Genomic DNA, 27325 nt, shown 5'->3' with positions numbered 1-27325 from the left:
ACATCTATGAAGTATTCCAGGTTCAGTGTTCTGGAGCTCCACTAGGAACTGAGCAAACTTACACTTCCCGAAGAATCTGTCCCTCCATTCCTAAAATGTTTTGCTCTAGAAATGACTATGTGAGGTCAATAGTGGTGGGGTGGGTTCAAGACAGACTTTCGAAAGAGTAAACAGAATGGGTAAATCCCCAGTCACAGAGACCTCGGTGACAACCATAGATCGCAAAATGAGAGGTTACATTAGCAGCTCAGTCAAATAGGCATAATTCACATCAGACACTCTTTCAATGCCATTTCTCACGCATGCGAATAGAATTTAGCTGACATCTTTGCCTTGTTAAAGAATAGACTTCTACCTACTTTCAATTCCATGTAAAATGCAGCGTGCTCATCCCTTCCGCACGTAACGCCAGAGTTTAGGAACCTCAGAGCCAGCTGAGACCCCAAGTTAGAAGGTTTGTGTTCGGATTAGCGATTTGGCGCCACAGTACACTCTAGAGGACGGTTTTTCTGTCATTTAAGCATTAGGCGGAGTGCACGTGACTCGCTGGCCAATAAGAAAAGTTACTTGGCCGCATAAACCGTCCAATGAGGTCTTCAGATGTTGGGAGAGGGCGGGTGCAGAAGCCGAGGACACCACTTCCCGTCCAGCCATTTTAGGCGTTTGTGTCTTCTGTGGAGAGAGACCCGTAGGTTGTTTCCCCAGTGTCTGTGTTCCATCCACTGACTGCGAGAGCCGCCGGAGAACAGTAGGACACCCGGTAACTGGAAATGGTGCGTGCGGCCGGGCGTCCCGGGTGTTGGGAGGAGGCTGCTGGAAGCGGAGGCGACAGTGGGGACGCGGCCTTCCAGGGCAGCTGAGTCTGCGTCTCATCTTGCTCCGCTGGGCCGCACAGCCCGGGTTCCTCTGGGTGGAGCTGGGCCAGCAAGCAGAGCCGCTGTCCGGTCCCTCGCTGATAGCTCAGTACTGCGGCCATGGCCTCCCTAGGCATCCGGGCGCCCGCAGCGTCGCGGCTCCGCAGCCTGGGCGGTGGCAGCAGCGTCGCGGTGAGACTCGGGACCCTGGGATTGTGTGTGTGTGTGTGTGTGTGTGTGTGTGTGTGTGTGTGTGTGTGTGTGTGTGTTGGGGATGGGGGCAGGGAAGCCGTAGGGTGTGGTGACCTTGTGTCCTGAGCGTGTTGTCATAAACAGGGGGACAAGTTGGTGTTTCCAATGCCAGAATTTATCGAATAATTAATAATTCACAAGTCATGTGTATTTCGTTAATATTTAGTCAAGTGTTCCAGATTTTGCTAACCAGCCATTGGCAGTCACGGGTTTTTACATAACAATCTAATTACTAACATTAACTGGCAGGTCACATATGAACATTTCACACAAGAACATACAAATGTGCAGGTCGTAGAATGACTAAGAGCTAAAGTGGTTGAGATTAGAGTCTGTTCTGAGTAGGAGGCAAAGAAGAATCTCAAGGGAACCAAAAATGATGTCCTAGCAGTGTAGGCACAGAAATGTCAAGTATACGTGCACCGAGCGTGCAGTAAATTTGAAGTTGGCTGAATGACCTGGGCAGGAGAAACCGCACTGGAGCTGGTGTCCAAGGACTGACTCGGTTCTTCCCTGTGGGTGTCTGACAGGTGCCTGCCAACTTTAGTCTTGGGATGCTCTTTCATTGTGCCAGGTGAGGGGGTTATATGCTGTATGATTTCTGTGGTGTTTCTAATACTATTTGGTATATTTTCAGTTTTTTTTTTTTTTTTTTGGTTCTTTTTTTCGGAGCTGGGGACCGAACCCAGGGCCTTGCGCTTCCTAGGTAAGCGCTCTACCACTGGGCTAAGTCCCCAGCCCCATATTTTCAGTTTTGATATGGTCAGTTTGTCCATTCTAGGATTCTGGCCGATAGTGGTTGTGTGTGTGTGTGTGTGTGTGTGTGTGTGTGTGTGTGTGTAAACAAGTTGTACTGCCCTTCTATGGGGGTGGTGTCTTAAATTTGGAGTAACTCTGGTAGAGGTTGTTACTTAATAAAATGGAGTCATTCTAGGCTTGGCACTGTTAGAAAACAGATATTCCCTACGGTATAGAATATCACTGAGCAGTCTGCTCTGGCTTCTTCTCTCTGTCCCCCACCCCCCTTCCACCTCCTTCACCCCTTCCTCCTCCTCCTTCTCCTCCCCCTCCTCTTCTTCATCCTCCCCCTTCTTCTTCCTCCTCTTCTTCCTCCATGGCACCTGCTTTTCCTATGAATCTCACAGATTCAAGGGAAGCTATGTTTAAATTCCATGTCCTGAGCCTGTAAGTCAGTGAATCTTAGCACAAAGGTCCGGATTTCTCCCTTCTTCTGATCTTCCCAAACTCATTGGAAAGGCGTATCCATATACATGGGTAGGGCTGGAGTTGACCTCTGCCATAATCGTTACTGCCCTGAGATGTCTCTAGACATTGAATTTTATTTTTAAATTTTATTTATGTTTTATTAGTGTGTGTATGTGTGTGTGCGTGCATTTTTTGCATGCCACAGCTTGCATGCTAGAGATCAGAGAATTTTGTGAGCTATAGTCTTTATATGGGTTCCCAGGATTGAACTCATGACACTAGGCTTCTACAGCCAGACGTCTTTACCTGCATCATTATTTCCATTCTCTACACATTATTTCAAAAGGCAGAGCCCTGATAGAGATAAGCCTTACTATATGAGCGCACTATTGTGCTAGGAGAAGACCCTGACTAAGTATTAGGTTATAAAGTTCCCAGTGGTTTCCCTGAACAGGGCCTTCCTAACTCTTAGGGAGGACAGGAGTAAACAAGTGTATACAGAAATTGACAGAAGGCCCTAGAGCCTGGGGTGGTTATATAAGGCGGTACACTCAGTCCTTATTAGAGCTCTCAGTTTTTTCCTCATACAAGCTGGCTGCTTCGTCTAGGCCGTTTACCAGCTTCTGGCACCCACCTGGCATATACGCATTAGTCACTTGGGGCCAGGGTGGAAGGCTGCCGCCAATGATTGCCAATGGGCCTGGGCTCAGGCCCACCCACCCACTCATCTTGTCAGTGTGAGTGGCTGCGGAAAGAATATAATGTTAGAATCCAGCTACTGCCGAAGAAGTAACATCTCTAGTACCTTTGCCCTCACAGATACTGACGTCCACCTTCCTAAGACAATGTGTGACTTGCCAGCTAACAGACTTCAGGTGCCAGGATTTCCCACCTAGAGAAATGAGTTTACATTGGAGTGGGGTTCTGGTGGCCACACCACCTCCTCCCTCCCCACTCCCTTCATTCCCCTGCCTTCTACCTGGTAACCTGAGAGCCAGCAACCCAGCCTGGCTCCTGCTTTGCAACTAATTCCATCCCGAGGAAGCTGTAAGAGCACCTCCTCCAGGCAGATCCACATTCCTCCCTTTAGAGCCACACTGCTGCCTGCCGGCTGGCCCGCTCTGCAGAATCTCATGGAAACTTTCCCAGTGAGAACCTTCTGGCGGTCTTACAGAATAGGAACCGACATAAAGATCAGCTGGGAAACAGACCAAGACTGTTTCTGTGTGCTTCTTGGGTTTTGTCTTACTTTAATCCTTTCTTGTTTCTGTTATTACTGTGTTTTTTTTTTGTTTTGTTTTTCGTTTGTTTTTGTTTTTTTAAGTAGAAGTGTGTGCCAGATCCCCAAAGTCAGATGGCATGATCAGATCCTTCCACTTGTTCTCTGACACAGCTAGATTGATTTATAGAACTGCCGCTCTCGTGCCCTCGTTACTGTGTCTCTAATTGGCAGTGAGGGATGGCTGGCCAATCGTCATGATTGCCAGAGTCAGGATGTTGAGTTTTCAACTTTTGAGTTACTTATGGATTAGGAAATATTTGGACTAATTCAACTGGTTTAATTTTTTTTTTTTTTTGGTTCTTTTTTTCGGAGCTGGGGACTGAACCCAGGGCCTTGCGCTTCCTAGGTAAGCGCTCTACCACTGAGCTAAATCCCCAGCCCCTCAACTGGCTTAATTTATGTGAGCACTTATTCATCTTATGAGGCAATTTGTTGTCATACAACAGTATCAAAATGTGAGCATACGTAGACATATTTATGCTCATCTACCCATACACAGCTTTACATAGAAAATGCTATACATTTATTTCTATTTATCACTGGTTAGTCATAAACTAAACTGTTAGTTACTGTCTTATTTTTAAGTGTGTGTGTGTGTGTGTGTGTGTGTGTGTGTGTGTGTGTGTGTGTGTATGAATGTATTAAGCATGTCTAGATGCCCAAGAAGGCCAGCAGGGGTGTCAGATTTTTCTGAAGCTGGAGTTACAGGTGCTCGTGAGCTACCTGACTTGGGTGCTGGGAACCAGACTAGGGTCCTTTGGAAGAGCATGAAAGACTCTTAAGAGCTCAGCCAATGCTTAAGCTCCTGTGTATCTTTTCTGTCATTATTAAATAGTCCTCCCCAAATCTGTACTTTTATAGATACTTTAAATAAAAACAACATAGAAAATTTAAGACCTTTTAGAAACATGTATTTGTTTTCCCTTTGAAAATGTCTCACCATGCACTCTGTATTTGGATTAAATCGATCCTGTAATCCCACCCCCTCAGCCTTCTCCTATTGCACCGTATCTGCCTCCCGACTTCATGTACTCTTTCTGAGTCTAATTAGTGTTTCCAGTATGTTCGTGGGTGTCGGGGCATCCACGGAAGAAGCATCAGCTACCTAGCAGGAGCAGCATTTCTAAAGAACACCGATTCTCCTTCCTCCGAGAGCCATCAGCTGCCAGTAGGTCCTCTGTTGGGAGTTGGGCTTTGTTAGTGCTTCCCATTTCTTCTGAAATTTTGCCTGGTTTCATCCTGTGCTGATTTTAAGCCACCACAGCTGCTCTGAGGTGGTGGATGCCGCAGCCCTGTTGTGTCTGGAAAACATGACTTCCCATAGTCCTTGCTGACCTCTGACTCCTACAGTGTTTCCTCTCCTTCTGTGGTAATGATTCTTGAGCCTCGTGGGGGACAGGGGAACAGGATGTAATTAGATGTCTCATTTAGAGCTCAGCTCTCCACAGACACTTATCTCCGCATTTTGATCAATCGAGGGTCTCTGTATTAATTTCAAGAAGAGCAGGCTTCTTGGATTAGGGTAGAAAGTGACACTAATCTACTAATGGGTATTTAGAAAAGTTTTAGCATAATAATAGCATTCAGTTCTCAGGGGAGCCAGCTGTGGGTTTTTGGGCCACTTAACTGTACTAGTTATGGATTCCATCTTGTGGAGCAGGCTGTGAATTCAATCAGAAAGTGGTTGGCTGTTGCCATTACGTTGGTGCCACACTTGGGCCAGTGGGTGTGTCTTGCCAGTCAGGTTATAGTATAGGTTGGAGTGTTCACAGCTATTTAAGACTTTGCCCTGGCAACCTACCCAGCACCTTTGGTATTGTGAAAGCTAGCCAACAAGCATGAGGAGTCCATGTAAGTACCAACTTGATTTTCTTCGTGTCTTGTGCCTCAAGTGTGAGGTGTGTTCAGCAGTGGGGTCTTACCGTCAAGTTCTGGTGGGTAACCAAGAGCAATGGTGATACCGACATAGAGTCTCCCCTGGTCTCTAAGCAGGCAGCAGTATAATGGTTTTAAAGTGAATTTTCTGTTTTTATGTTCCTACACTGGCTGGTTTTGTTTGTATCGTGGAGGAGATACATTTAATGTTAAAACATTTATTAGCAGACTGAGAGATGGCTCAGCGGTTAAGAGCACTGACTGCTCTTCAGAGGTCCTGAGTTCAATTCCCAGCAACCACATGGTGGTTCACAACCAACTGTAATGGGATCTGATGCCCTCTTCTGGTGTATCTGAAGACAGCTACAGTGTACTCATATAAATAAAATAAATAAATCTTTAAAAAAACATTTATTAGCACAAAGATTATTGGAAAAAGATATTTAGGGAATAAAATAGTAGGCATGGCCTTCTCAAAAGAGAGTCTCAGTAAGTGCCTTTACAATGGGTATATATAAGATCTTTCAAGTTAGCTTTTAAATTAAGTTTCTAAGTATTGGGAAGATTTTTATTCTCTACCGACTTTTAAAAAAGTAAGTTTAATGTTATATGTATGGGTGCTTTTCTGGCATATATGTATATGTACTACATGTGTGTAGGAGCCACAGAAAAGGACATTGGGTCCTCTAGAACTGAAGTTACAGACAGTTGTTAGCCACTGTAGGGGTGCTGAGAATCAAACCCAGATCCTCTTGATAAGCAGCCATTTTTCTTAACTGTTCAGCCCCCTGCCCCCGGTTTTTTTAAAAATACTGCTCAAAGAATATATAGTTTTCAACAAGGTTAAAAATACAAAGAACTTTCTTTTGTAAGCAAACTTATACACTAGATTTACAAGGGGCTTGTTCAAATTGGTGTTGAGGGTGTTTTGGTTTTTTTAGCCTAATGTATTCTCTCTGATAAGATGTCTTAAAGAAAACACATCCCTGTGAGCAGTCTTAGCTTTGTCATTGGTGCCTGCCTGGTCTTTCCTGACCTAGTAAACAGGCAAACCACACCTGGAACCCGTGGCCTACTTTCTTCCTCATGCTTTCTCTCTCAGGCCCCAATAATCTCTGTTTGTCTCATTTATCTTTTCCTTTTTTTTTTTTAATATTAGACCAAGACAGTAAAACATTCACAGTTTAAATCTTTTCTCCTTAAAAGCCTTTACAATTGTATTATGCTTTTTTACTAAAAATATATCCTTAGGGCCTCTGAGTTGACCTGGTTGGTAAAAGTATTTGCCACCAAGCTTGACCATCTGAAGTAAATCCCTGAGACCTGATGGTGGAAGGAGACAGCCAACTCCTGGAAGCTGCCCTTTCAACTCCACCGTGTACCGGAGGTCTCTCCTCAGCCCTTTTCCATCGGTCCCCTGCAGACAAATTTTGTGTGTGTGTGTGTGTGTGTGTGTGTGTGTGTGTATAATTTTTAATTTTGATTTTTAATATGTAAACAAGAAAACATACATCCTCATTTATATGTTTTGACATTTACATGCATTTTTTTCCTCCCTGCTGGATTCCACTTACTGGTTTTTCTTTTTCAGTATCATAAGACATAGGGATACAACAAATAAACTGACTTATTTTTAAACAAGAGTTAAAATCAATTTACATTTATGATATAGTAGAGCAAATCAAGATTTTCTTAAACGATAAAGCTTTGCTGCTGAGCTTGGACAGACTTTGTCATTTGGGTTTTTTGGGGTTTTTCTTTTTTGGTTTTGTTTTTTCATTTGCTTTTTTTCCTTTTTGAGTGTATATATTATGTTCTGTGACCTGTGTGGGACTCAGAAAACAGCTTCAGTTCTCTTCTTTCACCATGTGGGTTCTGGGGGGTCAAATTTGAGTTGCCAGGTCTGTAGAACACACAGCCTTACCCGCTGATCCGCCCATTTGGCAGGCCTACTGTCTTTGTTTTTTGGGTTTTGTTGTTGGGAGGAAGCAATTGTTTTGTGTGTGTCCCAAAAGTCTTGCTTCAGGCTTATTTGTCACATATATAACCCAGAGTAGCCGTGAACCTTCATTTTCCTGCCTCAGCTCATCCAGTATTTTAGTCAGACTGACTGACTTTTAAGACTGAATGTTTGGTTGTTGTCCGTGGGGTGGAGGAAGATGTAGTGCATATTTCCAGGTTTGTGGCAGCTTATCTTCGCCTCAGGTGCTTTTTGTCTCTGATGGAAACTATTCAACAGTCAGCTGTTCTGTTTCAGAATTGCTGATAAAGCCTGATTTCCTGCATGCAGTGTATTGTCTAAGTCTGTGCTGATACCTTAGTGCTGTGAATATTGTAGCTTTAGTTAGGCAAGCTTTTATTTTCTTGAATAAGAAATAACTGTTTGACGTTTATTTCCAACTACTATGTTTGGTAAAATAGATTATATTATATTCATTAGTTACTTTCCCTATAGTATTGATTAAATAAAAATCTGACAAGTTAAGGGAGAAAAAAAGGGTTTGTTCTGGCTCACATGTTAAGAGTACAGTCTGCCATGGTAGGGAAGTCAGGGCAACAAGCACGTGAAGTGGACGCTCATATCATCTACAGTCAGCAGAACACAGTCTTCAGTATATTTAGTCCTCTACCTAGGGGATGATCCTACCCACACTCATAGGGATTAATGTAGTCAACATGATCTCTCAGAGACATTCTCCAAGGCTAACCCCAGTCTAGGTAACCCTTCATAGGTGATTCTACAGGCTGTCGAGTTGATAACATTTGCCATCACAGTTTCAGTCTTTGTCGACCTGACCCCCTATGTCCATGACTGATGACCATCTTATAGTGAGAGTGAGTGTAATATGCATTTATCCCAATACCAGAAACTTCCCGTAGACATTAAGTTTGTTTAAACAATTGGAAATTTCAGTGTCTTACCTGTGAGCTTCTATAAAGTGAAAAACAAGTTACAGATTTCTAATATATACTTTTTTTATTTATAATTTGTGTGCATTGGTGTTTTGCCTGCACGTATGTCTGAGGGTGTAGGATCCCCTGGGAACTAGAGTTCCAGACTGAGGGAGCTGCTGTGTGTGCTGAGAGCTGAACTTTGGTCCTCTGGAAGAGCAGCCAGTGCTTTTTTCATTGCTGAGCCAACTCTGCAGCCCCACATACTTCCAATATCAATGGCTCAGAGCAACATTCCAATTGTAAAGTGCAAGAATTGGAGCATAGCAAATTATGATTGGACCAAAGCAAGATACAAATCCAGTGAGGCAAACAAGAAAGCCGACATCTCTGTGCCCAGCATCTAAATCTGATGAAACTGAGTTTCATCTCCCCATAACTCCAGCCCTGCCACCTGCAGCACATGTAATCTGTCTCTTGGACTGGCTCCTCTCGGTGCCTGTAGCTGTTCTTGGCAGACATCTCAAGGTCTTGGCATCTCCAGGATCCTGTGGTCTCCAGGGTCACTTAGGCTTTATCTTCAGAACTCCACCCAGTGACTCCTGAGGGTCACTTTACAGGAGCTCGGACTCTCAAATGGTACCTGGCCTCAGCTGTTCTGTATGGCCTCCCTGTCTTGCGTCCTTCATTCCTTCAAAACTATCACCATGTGGGTGACAGGGGCAAGTTTTACTGCCACCTCAGGTTGGAGCCTCTGGCTTTGCCCTCAGGCCACCTTGTTGTTGGACTGTGCCCCAGGACGTTTTTCTCCAGTGACACTGATGGGTTTATCAGTTATAGCCGCTCTCAGCACTGTTGTTTTCCATGCTTCCATGGCTCCGTAAGCCCCGCTTTTCTAAGCCAAATTCCAATTTTCTCCATGTTCCTCTCACGGTGTCTAAGGTGGTCATGTATATCACATAACAGCCCCAGTATAAGGTACCAGCTTTCTGTCTTAGTTTCTTACCTGGTTGCTGTGATAAAAAGGATTCCTTCTGAGTTACATGGTGGGGAGGTCACACTGTCAGGAGTTTGGATCACTGCCTTGATTACCCACAGCAGGAAGCAGAGTAATGAATGAACACTGGTGCTTAGCTCCCTTCCTTCATTTTATACAGTACGAGCCCCTGCTCAGGGACTGCTGCTACCCACGCTTCAGATGCTCGTTCCCATGTCAAGAAATGTGATCTAGATAATCACGCACAGCTGTGCCACAACAGGCTTGTGTCCTAGGTGTTTGTTTGTTTTTTTAATTTTGTTTTGTTTTTTAAGATTTATTTTTGGGTGTGTGGGGGGGAGGGGAGGGATATATATATGTATATATATGTATATATATGTATATATATACACACATAGAGAGAGAGGGAGGGAGGGGGGAGAGAGAGAGAGAGAGAGAGAGAGAGAGAGAGAGAGAGAGAGAGAGAGAATGAATATGAGAATGAGAATGGAGAATGCTCACAGATGCCAGAAAAAGACATCAGATCCTTTGGGACTGGAGGTGCAGGTGGCTGTGAGTCATGTAATGTGGTTAGAGTTTCTATTGCTGTGGTAAATACTATAACCAAAAGGAACCTGGGAAGGAAAGGACTTATTTTAGAGTACAGTTCCACATCACAGTCCATGGGACAGGGACCTGGAAGCAGGACTTGATGGCGGGGGCCATGGGAGCGTGCGTGCTGCTCATTTATTACCTTGCTCCCTGAGGCTTGTGCAGCCTGTTTGGTCACAGCTCTCAGGACCAGTTGCTCAGGTGTAGCGCCATCCAGAGTGATCTGGACCCCTCCATATCAGTCATCAGTCAGGAAAAGATCCAGCACATCTGTCCATGGACCGGTCTGTTGGGGGCATTTTTTCCTTCTTTTTCTCAGGACAGGGTCACACTATATAGTCCTCACTGTATAGCTGACCTGAAATTAACTATGTAGATGTGGCTGGCCTCACACTTACAGAGAGCCACCTACTTCTGCCTCTCAGATGCTGGGACTAAGGGTGTGTGGCACTATGCCTGGCACTGGGGGCATGTTTTCTATTGAGTTTCTAGTTCTTCCAAAATGACTGACTGGTCATTTTGCATACTGCTCTTCACAAGAGCAGGAAGTGTTCCTCATTAGTGAGTCATCTCTGCAGTCCACCTAAGAAGAAATCGTAAGGGAGGCTAGGCTATTTTGGCTTACAGTTTAAGGATACAGACCATCATGGCAGGAAAGGCATTGCAGGAAGAGCTTGAGGTACCTAATCACATTGTGTCTCTTTATCAGGAACCGCTGATAAGTGCTAGTTCTCTAATCCCCCTGTTCTCTGAATATGTTGCGTTCTAACCTGTGTCTGATGAGCACGTAAAACATTACAGGAATCGGAGAGAAAATAGGTGTTATAAAAGCAGCATGTGATGGACACCAACTGTTGGAAAGCTGCTCCCTTCTGTACAGGTGGGGTGGGCGAGGAATCCGAATAGCGGATACCAGGAGAATTAGAGCTGTTTTCTTCTACATGTGTGAGACTGCAGTTTTGGGACAGCTGGTGTTGACTGTGTTTTGGTGCTTTAGATAATCAGAATTAATTGTAAATGCTGCAGGGACCAATGTGCAAGAAGTTAGCACAATGTATTGGAACAAGGATGGTCCTATCCTGTTGTTGCTTTACCGGATGGCTCCAATCTACTTTGAGAATTACTGTGTGAGAGATTCTTAGTGTGTATGAAACCTGAGAGTATGATGACGAGGATATGACTTAAACATGAAGAGCGTTGTATCTAACCAATTTCTTATGAACTAAGCTTAGATCTCTAGTACTATGATACTCATACTTCCTTGTGGAAATGTATATGGGCTCTTTCAGGAGTCAGTGGCCTTTGAGGATGTGGCTGTGAACTTCTCCCTGGAGGAGTGGGCTATGCTGAATCCAAACCAGAAGAACCTCTACAAAGATGTGATGCAGGAAACCTTGAGGAACCTGGCTTCTATAGGTAAGTACGTCGTCATCCCTTCAGTCAGTCAATCAAAGGAAACGTGCTTCTGCATGAGTTTACATATGGTAAAGAGATTTGAACGGATACTTGAGATGGGTCACTTTATACTGCAAATTTTGAATGTATTTACTATGTTGTCATAGTTTATAGTGATTCTACTTTGATTGTATTTTAGGAAGCAGTTTGGAGCACCATATCATTGAAAATATATACCGAAATTCCTGGAGAAAACTAAGGTAATACAGGCCTCACGAGACAGCCATAGTCCTTAGGGTTGTGTACTTGTACACTTTATAAAGTAGTAAAAGACAGAGGTATCCAGTTTCAAGCTCAACTACTCTCAGGAAATTTTCTTCAACACTGGAAACTTCAGACATCCTGAAAGTGTTACAAGGATTCCAATCTGGAAATAACTGGAACACCATTATGCCCAAAGTGATTTTTGTCATACTTAATATGTACCAACTTTGCCCCATGCAGTATTCATAACAGGAAATCAGATTTCTTTTACAGCTTGGACTAAGCATCAAAAATCTCATTGTGGACTTTCCAGTAGTTCAGAATGTAATGTGATTGTGAGCACCCACCTTTATTTATTTAGTTTAGTTTAGTTCTGTGAGGGGGGATAGCATCAAATGGACTCTGTGGCCATCTTTCTTCTTTTTTTGAGACAGTACTTTTTTGTCTAGTCTTGGCTGTCCTGGAACTCACTCTGTAGACCAGGCTGGCCTCGAGCTCAGAGATCCACCTGCCTCTGCCTCCCAAGTGCTAAGATTAAGGATGTGTGCTACCATGCTCGGCTTCCAGTAGCCTTTGTAGCAAGTTTTCTTCAGAATTCAATATGAAGCTTGCTTCTGTTTCATGGACTTGATACCTCTTCCCAGATTACTCTTTTTTTTCCCTCCAGGAGTCACTTTTGGTTTGGTTTGGTTTATTTATGCACATAAGCACATCTCTTGCCTAAGTAGCATTGTTTCCATCCCAGGTATAAAGTCCTTAGGTTGTAAGAAGCGCTGCGTGCCTTTGCTTATGGTGGCCAGCAAAAATGGCCTTGCATAGCAGCCTTTGAGACAGAACTTGCTGATAGACATCCTGTTTACGAGCAGGCCTCCCCTGGTGCCAAGATGGCATCAAGAATTGAAATAGATATTTTAATGTTATATAAGACATGTTTGCTAGACCCGTGCAGCTGCTGTAACGGCCACCTGTGAGTACCACTGTTTTTGTTAGAGTTGTCCTCGGAGTGGCTGAGCATTCAGGTAACTGTGCTAAAGAATTCCGACAGCGTTTCTACTGGTAAGTGGTTAAAGTGGTAGTGATGCACATTTGCTTTCTTACAGTGGTCAAGTGGTGGAGGGGCTCTATGACTGTAAAGATGACCATCAGTGTGCAGAAATCTTCGACTTCACTACACACAGTATTGTAAACCAGAACTCCTTACAAGGAGTGCACATATGTGAAAACAGTGGGTGTGCAACAGTAGTCATTGGCCATTTGTCTCTGAGTGTGCTCCTTAAGCCTGACACAGAGCGTGCGTCATACGAAGAGGACTACGGAAAGGAATTGTACAGTTCAGAGCAACTTGGGGCAGCCTCCAATTCTCTCACATCATTTGAGAACTATGAAAATACTTACACTCTACAGAGACTGTATAAAACTGAGCAATGTGATGAAGACTATCGATATGGTCAAAATGTTGAAAAGACTTTCAATGAAGACAAGCCCTTTGAGTGTAAGCAGTGTGGGAAATGTTTCAGTTCCTCCAGGTACTTTCGAAGGCATGAACGACGTCATCGTGCTAAGAAATGCTATATCTGTAAACAGTGTGGGAAAGCTTTTGCTTTTCCCACCTACCTACAAACACATGAAAGAATTCACACCGGGGAGAAGCCCTATGTGTGCTTGCAGTGCGGGAAAACCTTTGCTCATTCTCGTTCCCTTAAAACACATAAAAGAACTCACTCTGTTAGGGACCTCTTTGTGTGCAATTACTGTGGGAAAACCTTACGTCATTACAGTTCTCTTCAAATTCATACAAGAATTCACACAGGAGAGAAACCTTACGTGTGTAAACCATGTGGCAAAGCCTTCATTACTTATCGTTCCTTTCGAATACATGAAAGAATTCACACTGGAGAAACACCGTATGAATGTAAGCAGTGTGGAAACACTTTCATGCGTTGGATTCAATTACGAAAACATGAAATCATTCACAGTGGTGTGAAACCCTATGCTTGTAAGCTATGTGGAAAAAGCTTCACTTGTTCTGGGTCCCTGAGGACACATGAAAGAATTCACACTGGGGAGAGACCCTATGTGTGTGACCAGTGTGGTTATAGCTTTACTCGGTTGAATTCGCTTTTGAGACATAAAATAACCCACACTGGTGAGAAGCCCTATGTGTGTAATCATTGTGGGAAAACTTTTCCTCGCTCTGCTTCCCTTCAGAGACATGTCAAAATTCACACCGAGGAGAAACCTTATGTATGCAAGCAGTGTGGGGTTGCCTTTGCTAGCTCTACTGACCTTTTAGAACACGAGCAAACTCACATTGATGAAAAACCTTACATCTGTGAGCAATGTGGGAATGCCTTCGTGCTGTGGAGTCAATTTCAGAAGCATAAAGCACTTCACGCTGTCCCGGTTTCCTACGTGTGTAAGCAGTGTGGGAAGAGCTTCACTTCTTCGAGGTCACTGAAGACACACGAGAGAATCCACACTGGCGAGAAGCCCTATGAGTGTAAGCAGTGTGGGAAAACCTTCCTGTGGTCTTATTCCCTTCAGAGACATGAAAAAACTCACACTGATGGGAAGCTCCATGTGTGCAAACAGTGTGGGGAAACTTTCCCTTATGACAGTCATCTGCAGGTGCATGAAAAACTGCACTTTGACGATGAGCCTTTCAATTGTAAGTACTGTGGGAAACCCTTCTTCACGTTGAACCATTTACATAGACATGAATTACTTCACACTACCCTGGATTCCAGTGTTTTTTAGTAATGTGAGATTTTTTTTTTTTTTTTTTTTTTTTTTTTGTGCTCGGTGGCTTTCATAGAAAAAGCAAAATGATACTGGAAAAAGACTGGATTTGTGTTAGCAATGTAGAAAAACCTTTTGGTTTGTTTCATTGAAACACATGAGATGTCACGTTGAGAAGAAATCTTTTTTAAAAAAAATAATGAAATATACAAATAGTTTTTGAGCTTATAGCTCCTTGAAGTACATCAAAGAGAAATGGGCCTGTGGCTACACGCAGTATGGTAAAGCCTTGTGCAGTCCCAGATCTTGGAGGAGACAGAAGAAAACTCACGCTGTATAGAGACTTTATGTATGTGTATGCGGTGTTGTAGAAAAGCTCTTCTCTGCTTCCCTATTCCCTCTGAATACTTGGAAGGAGTCACTGTGGAGAGAAACCCTTCATGTATAGGCAATCTTGGATAGTCTTGGGTTATCACATCCTCTTATAGACATGAAAGAACCTACTGTAGGGAAACCTTAAAAACAGGATTTGTGAACTCTCATCAGCTTCATAGAACTCACAAGAATGTACATGGGGAGAATTCCTATCAGGACAAACCTATATGAACACCATTTGGTTCAGTGAACACACAAGGAAAGAACTTGATACGGAGCGCTAATCTTCTCAGAAGAGATGTTCACGGTTTCATTTGGCACAGATGGAAACGCATACCAGATGAAAACCTTTGCTGTTGAAAAACATTGAAAAATCTAGAGCAGTAGCGAATAAAGGAAAAGTCCTTTGAATTTTTTTATGTTTAATCTGATAAATGTCAGTATTATGAAGGACTGGACACATTATTATTATTTTTTGTAGCATGATCCAGGAAATGCATACTCTGAAGAGAATGTTATCAGTATAGTATTTGTATTTATTGAAAAATTTCAGGGGCTTATAGGGATGAGTTAGCCTTTAAGAGCATTTGCTTCACAGCACCATGTCACGGAGCTCACAACTGCACGTGACTCAGTTACAGGAGATCAATTCCTCCCTCACACACTTGTACACATAAAAATAAAACTTAAATATTTTTCTAGTTTTTTTTCCCCCTAGAAAAGCTTTGTTGTGTATCCCAGGTTGACAGGAAACTGTTAATCTTCCAGCTTGTAGCTTTTGAATGTTTAAAATGAAATGCGTGCTTCCACACTCACTGTCATTAGCTCCTGTTTAAGAGTCCATCTCTTGCCTTGTCTTTAAATTTACTCTACAGAAGCAAGCAGTAAGCAGAGCATTGAGTAATGTGGAATGGCAGCTTAAACGCATGAACTGCAAACCAGTAAGACCTACATATGAAAAAAGCTGACAGGAATAGAAAGTACATTTTACATTTGTGAGATTCCTTAAAGTAATCACGTGTTAATTTAATGAGTGAGGTCTTTTTGTATCAAATAAGGTAGATGCTTCTCATTGTAAATTATGTTGGATTCATTGGTGAATTGATATTTGAAGTTTGCCATTCCACATAAACATTTTTAAAAAGCATTTAGTATTTGTGTGCGAGCATGTAAGCATATGTCGACATATGCCCATGGAGGCTAGAATGCTTTGGAGATGCATTGCAGACATTGTGACATGTTTGATGTGTGTCATGGGATGGAAATCCTAGTCTTCATGATTGAACAGTAAGTATTCTTAACTGCTCATCCGTCCCTCAAGCCCCTGCATAAATGTCTTGTTTTTCAATCATGTTTAATGGTAGTTAAAGAAAATGGCTTTGTGAATATTGGAATAGTCTTGTTGGTTTTATTTGGCTGATTATAAGCATTTTGTGTATACGCTCATTTTTCATGAAAAAAAATGTGTGCGTGGATGAGTGTGCATTGGGGGGCATTGTTTGTGTGTTGCTGGTATGGTTGGTGGTGCTCACAAAGTGAACAAAGTAATATATTGGGTATCTTGCTCTATCACTCTGTCCCCTCACAACAGGGTCTCACTGAGCCTGGAGCTGGGCAGGCAGCCGGCAGAAGCATTTCTTTACTCTTGTTGAGTATAGAGACACTGTAGAAGTTGGATCTGGTTCTTCCTTTCAGCCTCATGTTCCCAGAAATAAGACTCAAAATATATTTTCAAATACCTTAGCCATATTGCTAAGCTCTTTTCTGACTAGATCGTAAGTAAAGACAACCCTTTTCTTTTAATCTAACATTCTGCTATGTGGCTGGTTACCTGTGCTGAGGTACCTTGCGCCTGTCTAGTCACATTTTCCTGGGCAAATCTGCTTCTGGCTCTATCCCAGAATCTTTTCTGCCTCCTGATGTCCCACCTTCCATTTCCTGTCTAAACTATAGGCCATGGGCTTTTTAATTGACCGGTACAATACTGAAGATATTTTCTCTAGAGATGTACTCAGTCATTCCCAGGGAATGAAACTTGATTCCTCATGATTGCACAGCAAGTGGGCTCCCCACTCAGCCACCTCCTCAGAACTAAGCCAGTTTTAAACTGATTTTGTCTCTTTTGTCTATGTTGCTCTCTGATGTGTTCTCACAATCCTGAGTATGTGTTCTTTTTGCTTTGAAGTATTTTCAAAATAGTTTTAGAATAGCAAATGTTAGGGTTGATTTTGTTTTTCCTATTCAGAAGGTAGGTATAAGTATATTGTAATCATAGGTCAGACCATTCTCCAAGTTGGCTTATTTCTTACTTTTGAGAGTGTCATATACATATACAATAAAAGATAACCATGTGTATCCACTGCTTTCTCCTTCCAGCCCTCCCTATTTCTCCCCCACCCCCACTTAACTGTCTTTAACAATAACCTACTAGTCTAGTTAGTGTAACTCATACATGCACGAGTATGGAGCATCCACTAGAGGATGGGTGACCTGCCAGTATTTACATCTCCACAAGTGATTCTCCGTCCCCATGTTCACTGTCAGTAGCTTCTCAGTAAGGGACATGCTGGGATTTGGCTTACAGTGTAATCTTACAATGTAGGGCTTGTGCATGCAGTCACCTTTGCTGAGTTCAGGGTTACTGTACTCACGTCAGACACAAGCAGCAGAAACCCCCAGCATTTCACGGCACTCCTCCTTCCCTCTGGCTCTTCTATTCTTGTTGCTTTTTCTTTGATTTTTCGCTGAGCTTTGCTGATGGCGGAGATTAATATAGCTGTCTCATTTAGAGGTGAACATTCAGTCTCTTTCGTAGCCCTTTGACCAGTTGTGCACCACTCCATTGACAGCTGTCCACTATAAAAAGAAGCTTTTCTGACCAAAGTTGAGAGCAGTCACGTTCTCTTGGTGCCAAGAGCTGAATGGATGGCAGGAACTTAGTTTATAGGGTGTTTTGTTTTGTTTTGTTTTTTCAGATGGTGTCATGCTTCATGGCCTTGGCTAGCCTAAGTAGGCCAGATTATTGTCAACTTGTGCTTAATTTTTATTTAAGTCATGAACTATTAGTGTATGTGTGTGTGTTTTATGTAATTTTACTGTGTAAAATTTGCTTTTCATGTGTATTTCATTTTCATTGTAACTTCTCTAGTTATTACACTAAGAGATATATTGGTAGTACTGCCTTACTAAAACCATGTGTTCAATAAATTTACTCTGTATACATGGTAAGTGAGTGGCTCATCTATAAAAGGATTCTCCATATTGCTTCAGGCAAAACTAACGTTTTAATTTGGAAGTCTTACAAGGATTGGTTCTGTAGTTCAGTGTTCCCTGTGTTGGATGCGCTGAGTGGTGACTATAGTTCTGCTCTTCTAATCACAACGGTTGTTATCCAGAAGACTGAGTGCTGGATTAAAGGGAGATGGAAGTCGTGAGATGTGCTAGTTAGTCCACCAGTGAGAAGAAGGTACTTTCCTATTTCATGAATCAGAATGTTTTACAGTTTTAACTTAAGGTGTCCTTTTAGAATGCTTTTCTGTTGTAGTCATTAAGGAACATTGCTTACCGGTAGAGGCTTGGGACAAGGGAGAAGATGTACCTTGCTTTGTGAGGTAAACAATAGTGTTCTGGATCGTTTTTGCATTTCTTAGTTCCTATATAAACACTAATATTTACTATAATATGATGGATGCACTCGTCCACATATATAGGTGTGCCTAGAGTTTCCCTAACATTACATTATGCTAAGTAAAGTGAGAATACAAGAAAAGCACTTTACACTCAACGTAGTGGTCATCACACCTTAGATGTCTACAACAACAATTTTGCCCACACTTATGTTTTCCTTAAGTTGGAAAAAGGGGCTTTTTCTTTGTATAGAACGTTTTTATTTAAACCTTTTTTTAAAAATTGTTAGCTTGTATGCTGGCAAAGCTGTAGGTTTTCAGATGACATTGTGACCCAGGTTTCCATGTACTTTAACCATAATCACTGTTTCTTGTTCTTTTTCTTCTCCCTAGTGGTTCTGTTCTCCCAAACAGACTCACTTAGAGGTTCATTTCTCTAGTTAAAGTCTAGACTCTGCTCTGTATAGAAGGAACACCATTTGGAGATGAGTCGTCACTTACATATTGTTCTCCAGTTTCCTGCTAATAACAAACAGTTCTTGGTGACCTAGTCTATAAAAATTGAAAAAAAATTAGTTTATCTATTGATGGGCACTTAGGCTGAGATGGGCACTTTGGCTGATTCTATAACCGAGTGCAGTGAATTGTGTAGGAACCCAAGTACAAGTGTTTCTAGTATACTCTGACTTAGTATATTGTATACCAAACAATAGTACAGCAGGATCATAAGATAGTATATTTTGATTTTTGATGAAATTCTATTTTCTAGAGTGACCATGCTAGTGCTCATTTCCAAGAGCAGCTGTAATAGGCTCACCAATTTGTGTTGTAGTTTGGTTCCTTGATAGCTATTCACACTGGGGTAATTGTATTAAGAATTTTCATGTATTTATTAGTTATTTGTACATTGCTTGAGAATAGATTGTTTCTCTTTGTGTTGGTTCAGTTACTTGTTCACTTGTAATTTTTGTTGCCTTGTACTGATTTTTTCATCACATGTTTCATGTACCTTAAGTTTTTAAGCTTGGGGTGTGTGTGTGTGTGTGTGTGTGTGTGTGTGTGTGTGTGTGTGAGCTTTTTGTCTGTATGTTAATCCTTCGTCAGATGAATGAGAGTCCAAAGATATTTTCCCCCACTCTATGGCTTTCTCCAACAATTGCTCCTTTTTCTTTATAAGAGCTCTTTAACTTCTTACGATGATTAACTCCCATTTATACTTTGGGAAGTTTATTTTGTTTGTTTTGTTTTTAACATGGGTTCTTGCTTTGTAGGCCTGACTGGCCTGGAATTTGCTGAATGCATGAGGCTAGCATCTGATTTACAGCATTCTTCCTCTTTTTCTGGGTGTCAACATTGTCGCCATGAGCCTCTAATGTCCATTTCCTGTTTGTCGTGCCTCCTGTAAACTGTTAGATTGAGAATGCATGGTCCTCTTGGTCTTTTGCTCCGCTCTTGCTCGTGCTCTTCCCTTCCTGCTTCCATTCTCTCCCTGTTCCATTTTCCCCCTCTTTCCATGTGCTCATGGCCAGCCTCTACTTTTCTATTCCTCTTCTCTACTCCTCTCTCTCTCTGCCTTTCTCTACCCCAACTACCCTCTTAACTCCTCTCCCCATGCCCTGAATAAGCTCTATTCTATACTAAAAGAAAGTTTTAAAAAAAGAATGCCACTGTCCACACCTATAGCTTCATGTATTCTGTAGATTTTCCTCTGAGTTTCAAGTTTTGTAGGCCTTACGTTAAGGTCTTTGGTATAGTGTGTGTTGCTTTTATACAGAATGATAGAGGAATTTAGGGATCTTCTTGTATGTACAGTGTTGATTTCCTCTTGAGGCCATTTATTATCCTGTGCATGATTTGGATACCTTTGCTGAAATTAGAAGGTGTGACGACATGGTTATTCTGGTACTATACCTGTCCATTGCTCAGTGTGTCTGTTTTTAAGTTATACTATTTCACTCTGGTTTAGAGCATAATTTAAATCGGTGTCGTATTAGCTAGTATTGCTCTTTTGCTCAGCATTGCTTTAACTATATGGAATATTTTGGTTTTCATTCAGTTACAGGATTGTGTTTTCTATTTCTGGAAATAATGACATTGGAATTTTGAGGGAGCATGTGTGTTGGGTCTGAACACTTTACACCTTTTCATATTATGGTGGTGATGTGGGAGCATAGGAATGTTTTCCATTTTCTAGAGCCTTCAATTTCTCAGTGTTTTAAATTGTCATTATGTAGTCAGCTTGACTTTTGTAGGTGAATTTGACTTTTTGTCTTGTTACTTGTTTCTTAGACTTTTGGAAGATGATTTTTTTTTAAATTATTTTATCACCATTTTCATTGTCATATAAATGGATACTGGTTTTTCTATACTGACTTTATTGTACTACTTTGAAGTAATAATTGGACGTAAGAGTCTTAGTGTGGCACTTTGGGTCTTTTAAGAATATGAACAGAGGAGCAGTCAAGAGCACTGGCTCCTCTCCTAGAGGACTGAGGCTTGATTCCCAGCACCTATATGGCATTTCACAACTGTAACTCCAGTTCCAAGGAATCTAACACCCTCTTCTGATCTCTGGGCACCAGACATGCACATGGTGCATGGACAGACATGCAGGCAAAACACTTATACACATGTAGTAATAAGTTTAATAAGATTGTCATATTGTTCATAAATAGAGATTTGGCTTCATTTGACTTCTGTTTTCTTTCCTCAGTGCTCAGGGTTGAACCAAGGAGCTTATGTTTGGTAGGCAAGTGGTGTACCACTGAACTGAAGCCATAGAGTTCTATCTCCATTCTCTTCCTACATTTTCCAGCTAAGAATGCAAGAGATGTCTATGGCAATGTAGAGAAGGTAGACACCTGGTGTAACTTCTGATAGTTGAAGAGATGCTTTTAGTTTTCCTGTTCAGTATAATCTTGGCTCTAGTTTTGTCATGTGTAACATCTCTTACAGTGAGGTGTCTTCCTAATTTCAGGATATTTTCATCAGGGAACATAGAGCATTGATGTTTTCTCTGTGTATTGAGGCTCTCAATCCTTGAATATCTATATTCTCTACATTTGCTAATTGATATTTGTGGAAACATGCTTAGATGCAAAGAATTCACCCCATTATAGTTGGTGATGTTTTTATTATGTTGACTTGGTTTGAGAATATAATCTTGAAATTTTTTTTCTATTTTCATTCAGGAAATTGTGTTACAGTTTTCTTTGTTGTTGAGCCCTTCATGGTTTTGGCATCATGGTAATCCTACTACCTTTTAAGAATAACTTACTTAGTGTTTCTTCCCTTTATATTTAGTGAAATCGTTTGGGAAGCTTGGTAGAATTCATTGGAGAATTTGTCAAGTCCTGTGCTTTCCTTGTGGAGACAATTCATTTCTAGCTTAAGGATGTTGTTGCCCTTTTACATTGTTCACATTCCCTTGACTTGTTTTTCCATCTGTTTGTTTTGTTTTATCATTGATTGAGAATTTTATACATGTACATAATGCATTTTGATCGAGCCCACACACTCCCATTCCTTTCTCTCTAATTCTTCCATCCTTCCCACCACTCAAGTTCTCAATTTCATCTGTTCTTTTATTTTTAACCTACAGTCAGTCTCCTTAGTGCTTCCAGTATATACATGGGCGCAGTGCTATCTTCTGTGGCATGAGTAGCCTCTCCCTGAACAAACCCACCTCTCTTTTACTCAGCAGTCATCAATTGCCAATAACTACTCAGGAGTGGGCCTTTCTGCACACCTCTCACTTCCGTGCTGGGACAGTTGTCTGGCTTGAACTTGTGTATGCCGTCACAGCTGTTGTCAGTTAGTATGTGCAACTGTCCTGTTGTATCGAGAACACACTGTTTGACTGTAATAATCCACTTTCTGGCTCTCGCAGTCCTTTGGCTTCCTAATCCATAATAATCCCTGGTCCTTTGAGAGAAGAAATGTATTGTAGGTAGATGCTCCATTTAGAGCTGAGCCCTTCAAAATCTCTTACTCTCTGCATGTTGACCCATTGTGAGGCTCTTAATTGCCATCGACGTCAAAGACAACAAAGCCCATCTTCTGTGACGAAGATAAATTTTCAATGGGTAAAGATACATACCCTTTAACAGAATAATAGTAGATTAGTAGAAAGTTCTCCACATTAATGCTGCCAGACTTGCGTTTTATCTTGTGGATTGTGTGAAATGGGCCTGAAATCCAGTCAAAAAGTGGTTGGTTATTCTAACATCCATGCCATGCTCATGGCCATGTCTTGTCAGACTGATCTGTAATTGTAGCTCAGAGGCTTCTCAGTCGGGTGAACTTGATGTTAGGTCTTCTCCCCTGGTAGCATGCACAGCATCATCTAGCACTATGACAGCTAGCCAGAAGGATGAAGCTTCTAGGGCAGTATAAGCTATGATTTCCTAATTGCTCTATGACTTGATGTGTGGTGTTTTCAGTAATAAGGTCTTACTGTCAAGTTCTGTGTGGTAACCAAGAACAATCGCAATAGCCTATGATATGTGGAGGGGGAGGCTTGTGAAACCTCCAACTTTGGCCTAATTTTGATATTTCATATATGTCTTGAAATTCTTCACGATTTTCCAGTTTATTGTATGTTTTCAAAGAATCCTCAGATCATTCTCTGGATTTCATTTTCTATGTATTATAATCTCTCTCTTTTCTGCTCTAACTTTATTCATATGAATAAGTATATAAAAGAAATCATAAGATAATGAAGTACTTAAATTTTTTAACTATTATGACGGCCTGAAAGTTGTGTGAGGAGCAGCTACAGGGTTGAAGTTTTTTGAGTGGTCACCCCTTCTCAGTGTACTTTTTGGTGATGCAACTGACTTTGAGTCACCCTTATTCCTGTAAGTAATCCCTTATTGATACTCCTGTAAGTAAATCTCAATAAAATCATTGTTCTCCAACTTGATCTTTGGTGGTATCATTACTTTGGTGTGATGCTGGTTCTTACCTGTGGTAAGTAGACATTTATTTGTGTCTGCCCTCGAACTGCCATACTGTATTCTCTAATAACAGAATCTTCCAAGGAGAGGAAAGTATGAGTCTAAGCAGGAGCCTCTTGTCATTCTGCCTTTTCACGCTGTTGCATGACAGCGGAGAACTACCCTGACAAAAGCTAGGTGTGGACCTGTATGGTGGCTCAATGTTTAAAGGCATTTTTTGGGGAGGCCAGAAGACCTGAGTTTCCTGGGAGCCACATTGTGGAAGGAAAAACCTTCTGCAGGTTATCCTTCCAGCCAACTTCATTCACACAAAGAAATAACTTTAATGGTTTTCAAGAGGCAGTCCAGCCTAGGAGTATCTTCATTCTAGAGGTTGCCTTTTTCATGTTCATTGCTGCCCAGGCCCCAGCATACTTTCTGACTTGCTGTTTCCATCCTGTCAAGCCTTGTCCATATCAGTTTTAATGTTTAGTGGGCACAAATGGCCAAGCTTTAAGGTATTCCCATTGTAAGTGTGTGGGAAAAGTAAATAGCACTGGCATGTGCAGCAGAGGTGCAACTGAAGAAGCCTAGCATTCTGCCTGCCAGCCTTGTACTTTTTTTCCCTTTTTAGCACTCTTAGTATTAAAGCAAATGAAGAAGGAGGAGATGGGATGTGAGTTCATCCCTAGGATGTGAGGTCAGGTCTTAGTCTCACTTAGCCAAAAATCCTTGTTTGCTGGAGTCTCAGGTTCAGATTTAGAGGGGTGAACAGTCACTGACTACAGGCTTGGATTTCTAAGCTCACAATAATACTCAGGCTAAATCATTCATAGTCCCTTCCCAGGGTGGTACCATGTTTAAAAACTAAGATAAATAAAAGTCCCTGCCATCAAACCTCATGACCACCTAAGTTTGATCTCTGAACTACATGGTACACTGAACAGACTACCTAAAGTCCTTTGACCTCCATATTTAGCCATGGCGCGTGTGCGTGCGTGTGCACATGCAGATGCACTGCAGGTACATACGGATAACCATTTATGCATGTAGAGGGGAAAAGTCAACCTGGGTTAGAAGTTGTCAGCCTAATTTTTTGAGATAGTTTCTTTCATGGGGACAGTGAGTGTATTGGTCACTTGCCTAATGAGTCCAGTGGACCCACCTGTCTCCACTGTTCCTCTTCTAAGATTACAAGTATTCCACTGTGTTCACATGGTACTTAGGCTGAGCTGAGGTCTTTGGGGCTTACAGGGCAAAGCAATTTACTAGCCAATCTGTTCCTTAGCCCATCAGTTAGATTTTTGAATATTGATTTTTCTTTATTTTTTATTTTATGTGTTTGAATGTTTTGCCTACATGTATGTGTGTACACCATGTATATTCCTGCCGCCCTCGGAGACTAGAAGAAGGGTTAGATTTCTTGGTACTGCAATCAAAGATGGTTGTTAGTCACCATGTCAGTTCTGGGAATTACACTCCTTATTGGAAGAGCCGTCTCTTCAAGATCAGCCAGATTATATAAGAATCAAATGAGTCCTCATCAGTATTCTTAAAACAACTGATGAAAGCCTAGTATTGGTTTGTTTTTTTTTTTTTTTCCATTGACCCAGAAGCAGAGGAAAACTGGAAGTTGATTAACATTGCTTTTGTATCCCAATTAGCTCCAGACAGTAGGAGGAAGCTACGGAGACTTAAGGATTGAGAAAGAGAACCTGTCCAAACTACTAGAAATAACAATAAAGTTTATAACAATAGAATCAGGAAGACAGACAGGCAAGAAAGACCTTTAAAATAATGATGGTGACCTTCCATGAAGACCAAAGATATTGGCCACAGGGCCCTAAGCCCCCAGGCCCAAACCACTCACCAGGAACAAGAAAACTCCCTCTCATCACTCCAGAAGAATCAACGTGCATATTGTAAGGAAATGGGCCATTATAAAAATGAATGCCTCCTCTACAACAAAGCAAAACATAAAGTCCTCAACTTTGGGGACAACTGAGAACTGAGGATGTCAGGTTTTAGAATCCTTCCCAGGGTAACTCTCAAAGTAGAGGGAAAGCTGATTGACTTTTAGTCGATACAGGGCTCAGTTCTGCAACACCCAGTGCAACAGGCAGACCTCAGTGCATTGGCTATCAGGACCACGCCTTGTCCCTGGACTACAGCTTCACAAGTAGACCCCAGGAAATATACTATGATGCATTCCTTTATTTTTATTCCTGAATGTCCATACCAACTCCTTAGCAGTCACTTATTGCATAAGTTGAGAGCCCAAATCATCTTTCCAGACAAAGGAGTAAGTATCTGATAACTTACCACAGGAAGGGGACCCATGGCTCAGGGTTCAAGCTTATTTGTAACCCTGCCCCCGGGAAAGGAAAACCTCCTCAATCAACCCAGACATTGATCAAGCGCCCAGCTCATCCAGGTTGCAAGACAAAGAGCTTCAGCAGAAATAGCCCCCATATATGAGCTGAAACCAACCCAGGGCTAGCAAAACACCAGGTCCCAATAATTGTTCATTTAAAGCCATTGGCAGATTCAACAGAGGCCAAGACAGGCATCAACATTCACATCAACCAGCTATGGGATTTGGGAATCCTGGTTCTTGTCCTCATGGAATGCTCCCTTGTTGCCTGTGCAGAAGTCAGGAACTAATGATTTTAGACTAGTCCAGGACCGAAGAAAGACAGACGATATCCCGTATGTCCAACCCATATGCCATCCTCAGGATATTATCATCAGAAAACAAAGGTGTATCCAGCCCTGAATTTGAAAGATGCACTCTTTAGCATTCCTCTGGTTCCCCAGAGCCATTCCCTTTGCCTTTGAATAGATGGACCTAGAAAGAGTGTTAGGCACCCTGTAGACTTTGGATATGGTGTGTCAGGAAAGAAGACCCAACTTAGCAACTGCAAGTCGGTATACTTGGCACTCAACCTTCAAGGAGTATCTCAAAAGCCTGTATCTCAAAAACAGGTCACTATGGGTTTACTGACTCCAACTGCAAGGAGGCAAATAAAGGAATTTCTGGGGGAGGCAAGATACTGCAGACAATGGATTCTGGGATTTGCTGAGATTGCTAAATCCTTATGTGAAACAGTTAAAGGACTGCAAGGTAAGCCCCATGGACTGAGTCAGAAGATAAGACTTGCAACTCAGCTCTATCCTGAGCACTGGGATATTCCCTGCCTAGTATCTCCAAGCCCTTTCACCTGTTTGTAGATGAAAGAAAGGGGATTGCCAAGGGGGTACTAACTCAAAGATTTGGGCTCTGGCATCATCCTGTGACCCATATATGTATCTAAGAAATTAGATTATGTATCTGCCAGATGGCCTGCCTACTTGAGAATTACTGTAGCCACTGCTCTCCTAAGGACTCTGATACCTTAGGACAACATGTGATCATTACAACCCCTCCTCCATACAGTAGAGAGCCTATTAAAAAGCTCTCCCAACTGATAGGTAACTAATGCCAGACTGACATGCTATCAAGCCATGTGATTGAACCAAACAAAAATTACCTTTGCCCACTCTTCACCCATCAACCCAGGTACTCTGATGCCAGAGACAATCCAGAGTCCTCTACACGATTGTCTAGAAATTGTTGAAGTTAGACCCTGGTTTTTCCTTCCAGCCTCATGCTCTCAGAAATAAAGCTCAGACTAAAAATATACAGCTAGGCTCTAGTCTGACTAGATCATAACTAAAGATAACCCATTTATTTTAACATACATCCTGCCACATGACTAGTTATCTGTGCTAAGGTACCATGTGTCCTCACATCTTCTCAGATGACTGTTCCTGTGCCTGGCTCTATCCCGGAATCCTTTCTGCCTCTCCGATATCCAACCTCTATTTCTTACCTAAACCATGGGCCGTAGGCTTTTTAAAATGACAGGTGATGCATCCATACAATACACAAGATGTTCTCTCTACAAGAAATCATCACCTAACTTCAGGGGCTGAGACCAGACTTGACTCATATCCCATGGGAAGTCCCTGAAATGGAATGTTCACCAATGGAAGCAGTT

General features: G+C 42.0%; 2 protein-coding genes across 4 annotated transcripts in view; one reads left to right on the top strand and one right to left on the bottom strand.

The window, feature by feature from the left end:
* The window catches only part of Ftl1l5 (ferritin light chain 1 like 5), a 576109-nt gene that overhangs the window by 351646 nt on the left and 197138 nt on the right, over positions 1-27325 (bottom strand). The gene's annotated exons all lie outside the window — the stretch shown is intronic.
* Positions 608-23272, top strand: LOC102546572 (zinc finger protein 709-like). Of its 3 annotated transcripts, none has more exons than XM_006241098.5 (4): positions 608-773; positions 11239-11365; positions 11544-11604; positions 12709-23272. In XM_006241098.5, exons 1-4 carry the CDS (start codon positions 771-773, stop codon positions 14363-14365), a joined length of 1848 nt encoding a protein of 615 aa, XP_006241160.1. In that variant the 5' UTR covers positions 608-770; the 3' UTR covers positions 14366-23272. The 3 variants fall into 3 exon arrangements, with proteins under 3 accessions (XP_006241160.1, XP_063120563.1, XP_006241161.1); XM_063264493.1 differs by lacking the exon at positions 608-773 and adding an exon at positions 784-1046; XM_006241099.5 differs by lacking the exon at positions 608-773 and adding an exon at positions 1098-1680.

The sequence above is a fragment of the Rattus norvegicus genome, chromosome 7 (genome assembly GCF_036323735.1).
Source record: "Rattus norvegicus strain BN/NHsdMcwi chromosome 7, GRCr8, whole genome shotgun sequence".
In the NCBI taxonomy this organism is placed as follows: domain Eukaryota; kingdom Metazoa; phylum Chordata; class Mammalia; order Rodentia; family Muridae; genus Rattus; species Rattus norvegicus.
This window is presented reverse-complemented; position numbering and strand designations above follow the sequence as displayed.

Bases quoted from the DNA above. Each gene is read 5' to 3' on its own strand.
- LOC102546572 (XM_063264493.1), top strand. From the start codon at position 975: ATGGCCTCCCTAGGCATCCGGGCGCCCGCAGCGTCGCGGCTCCGCAGC. The intron at 1,047-11,238 runs GTGAGACTCGGG...GGGCTCTTTCAG, and splicing joins GCGGTGGCAGCAGCGTCGCG to GAGTCAGTGGCCTTTGAGGA. The intron at 11,366-11,543 runs GTAAGTACGTCG...ATTGTATTTTAG, and splicing joins GAGGAACCTGGCTTCTATAG to GAAGCAGTTTGGAGCACCAT.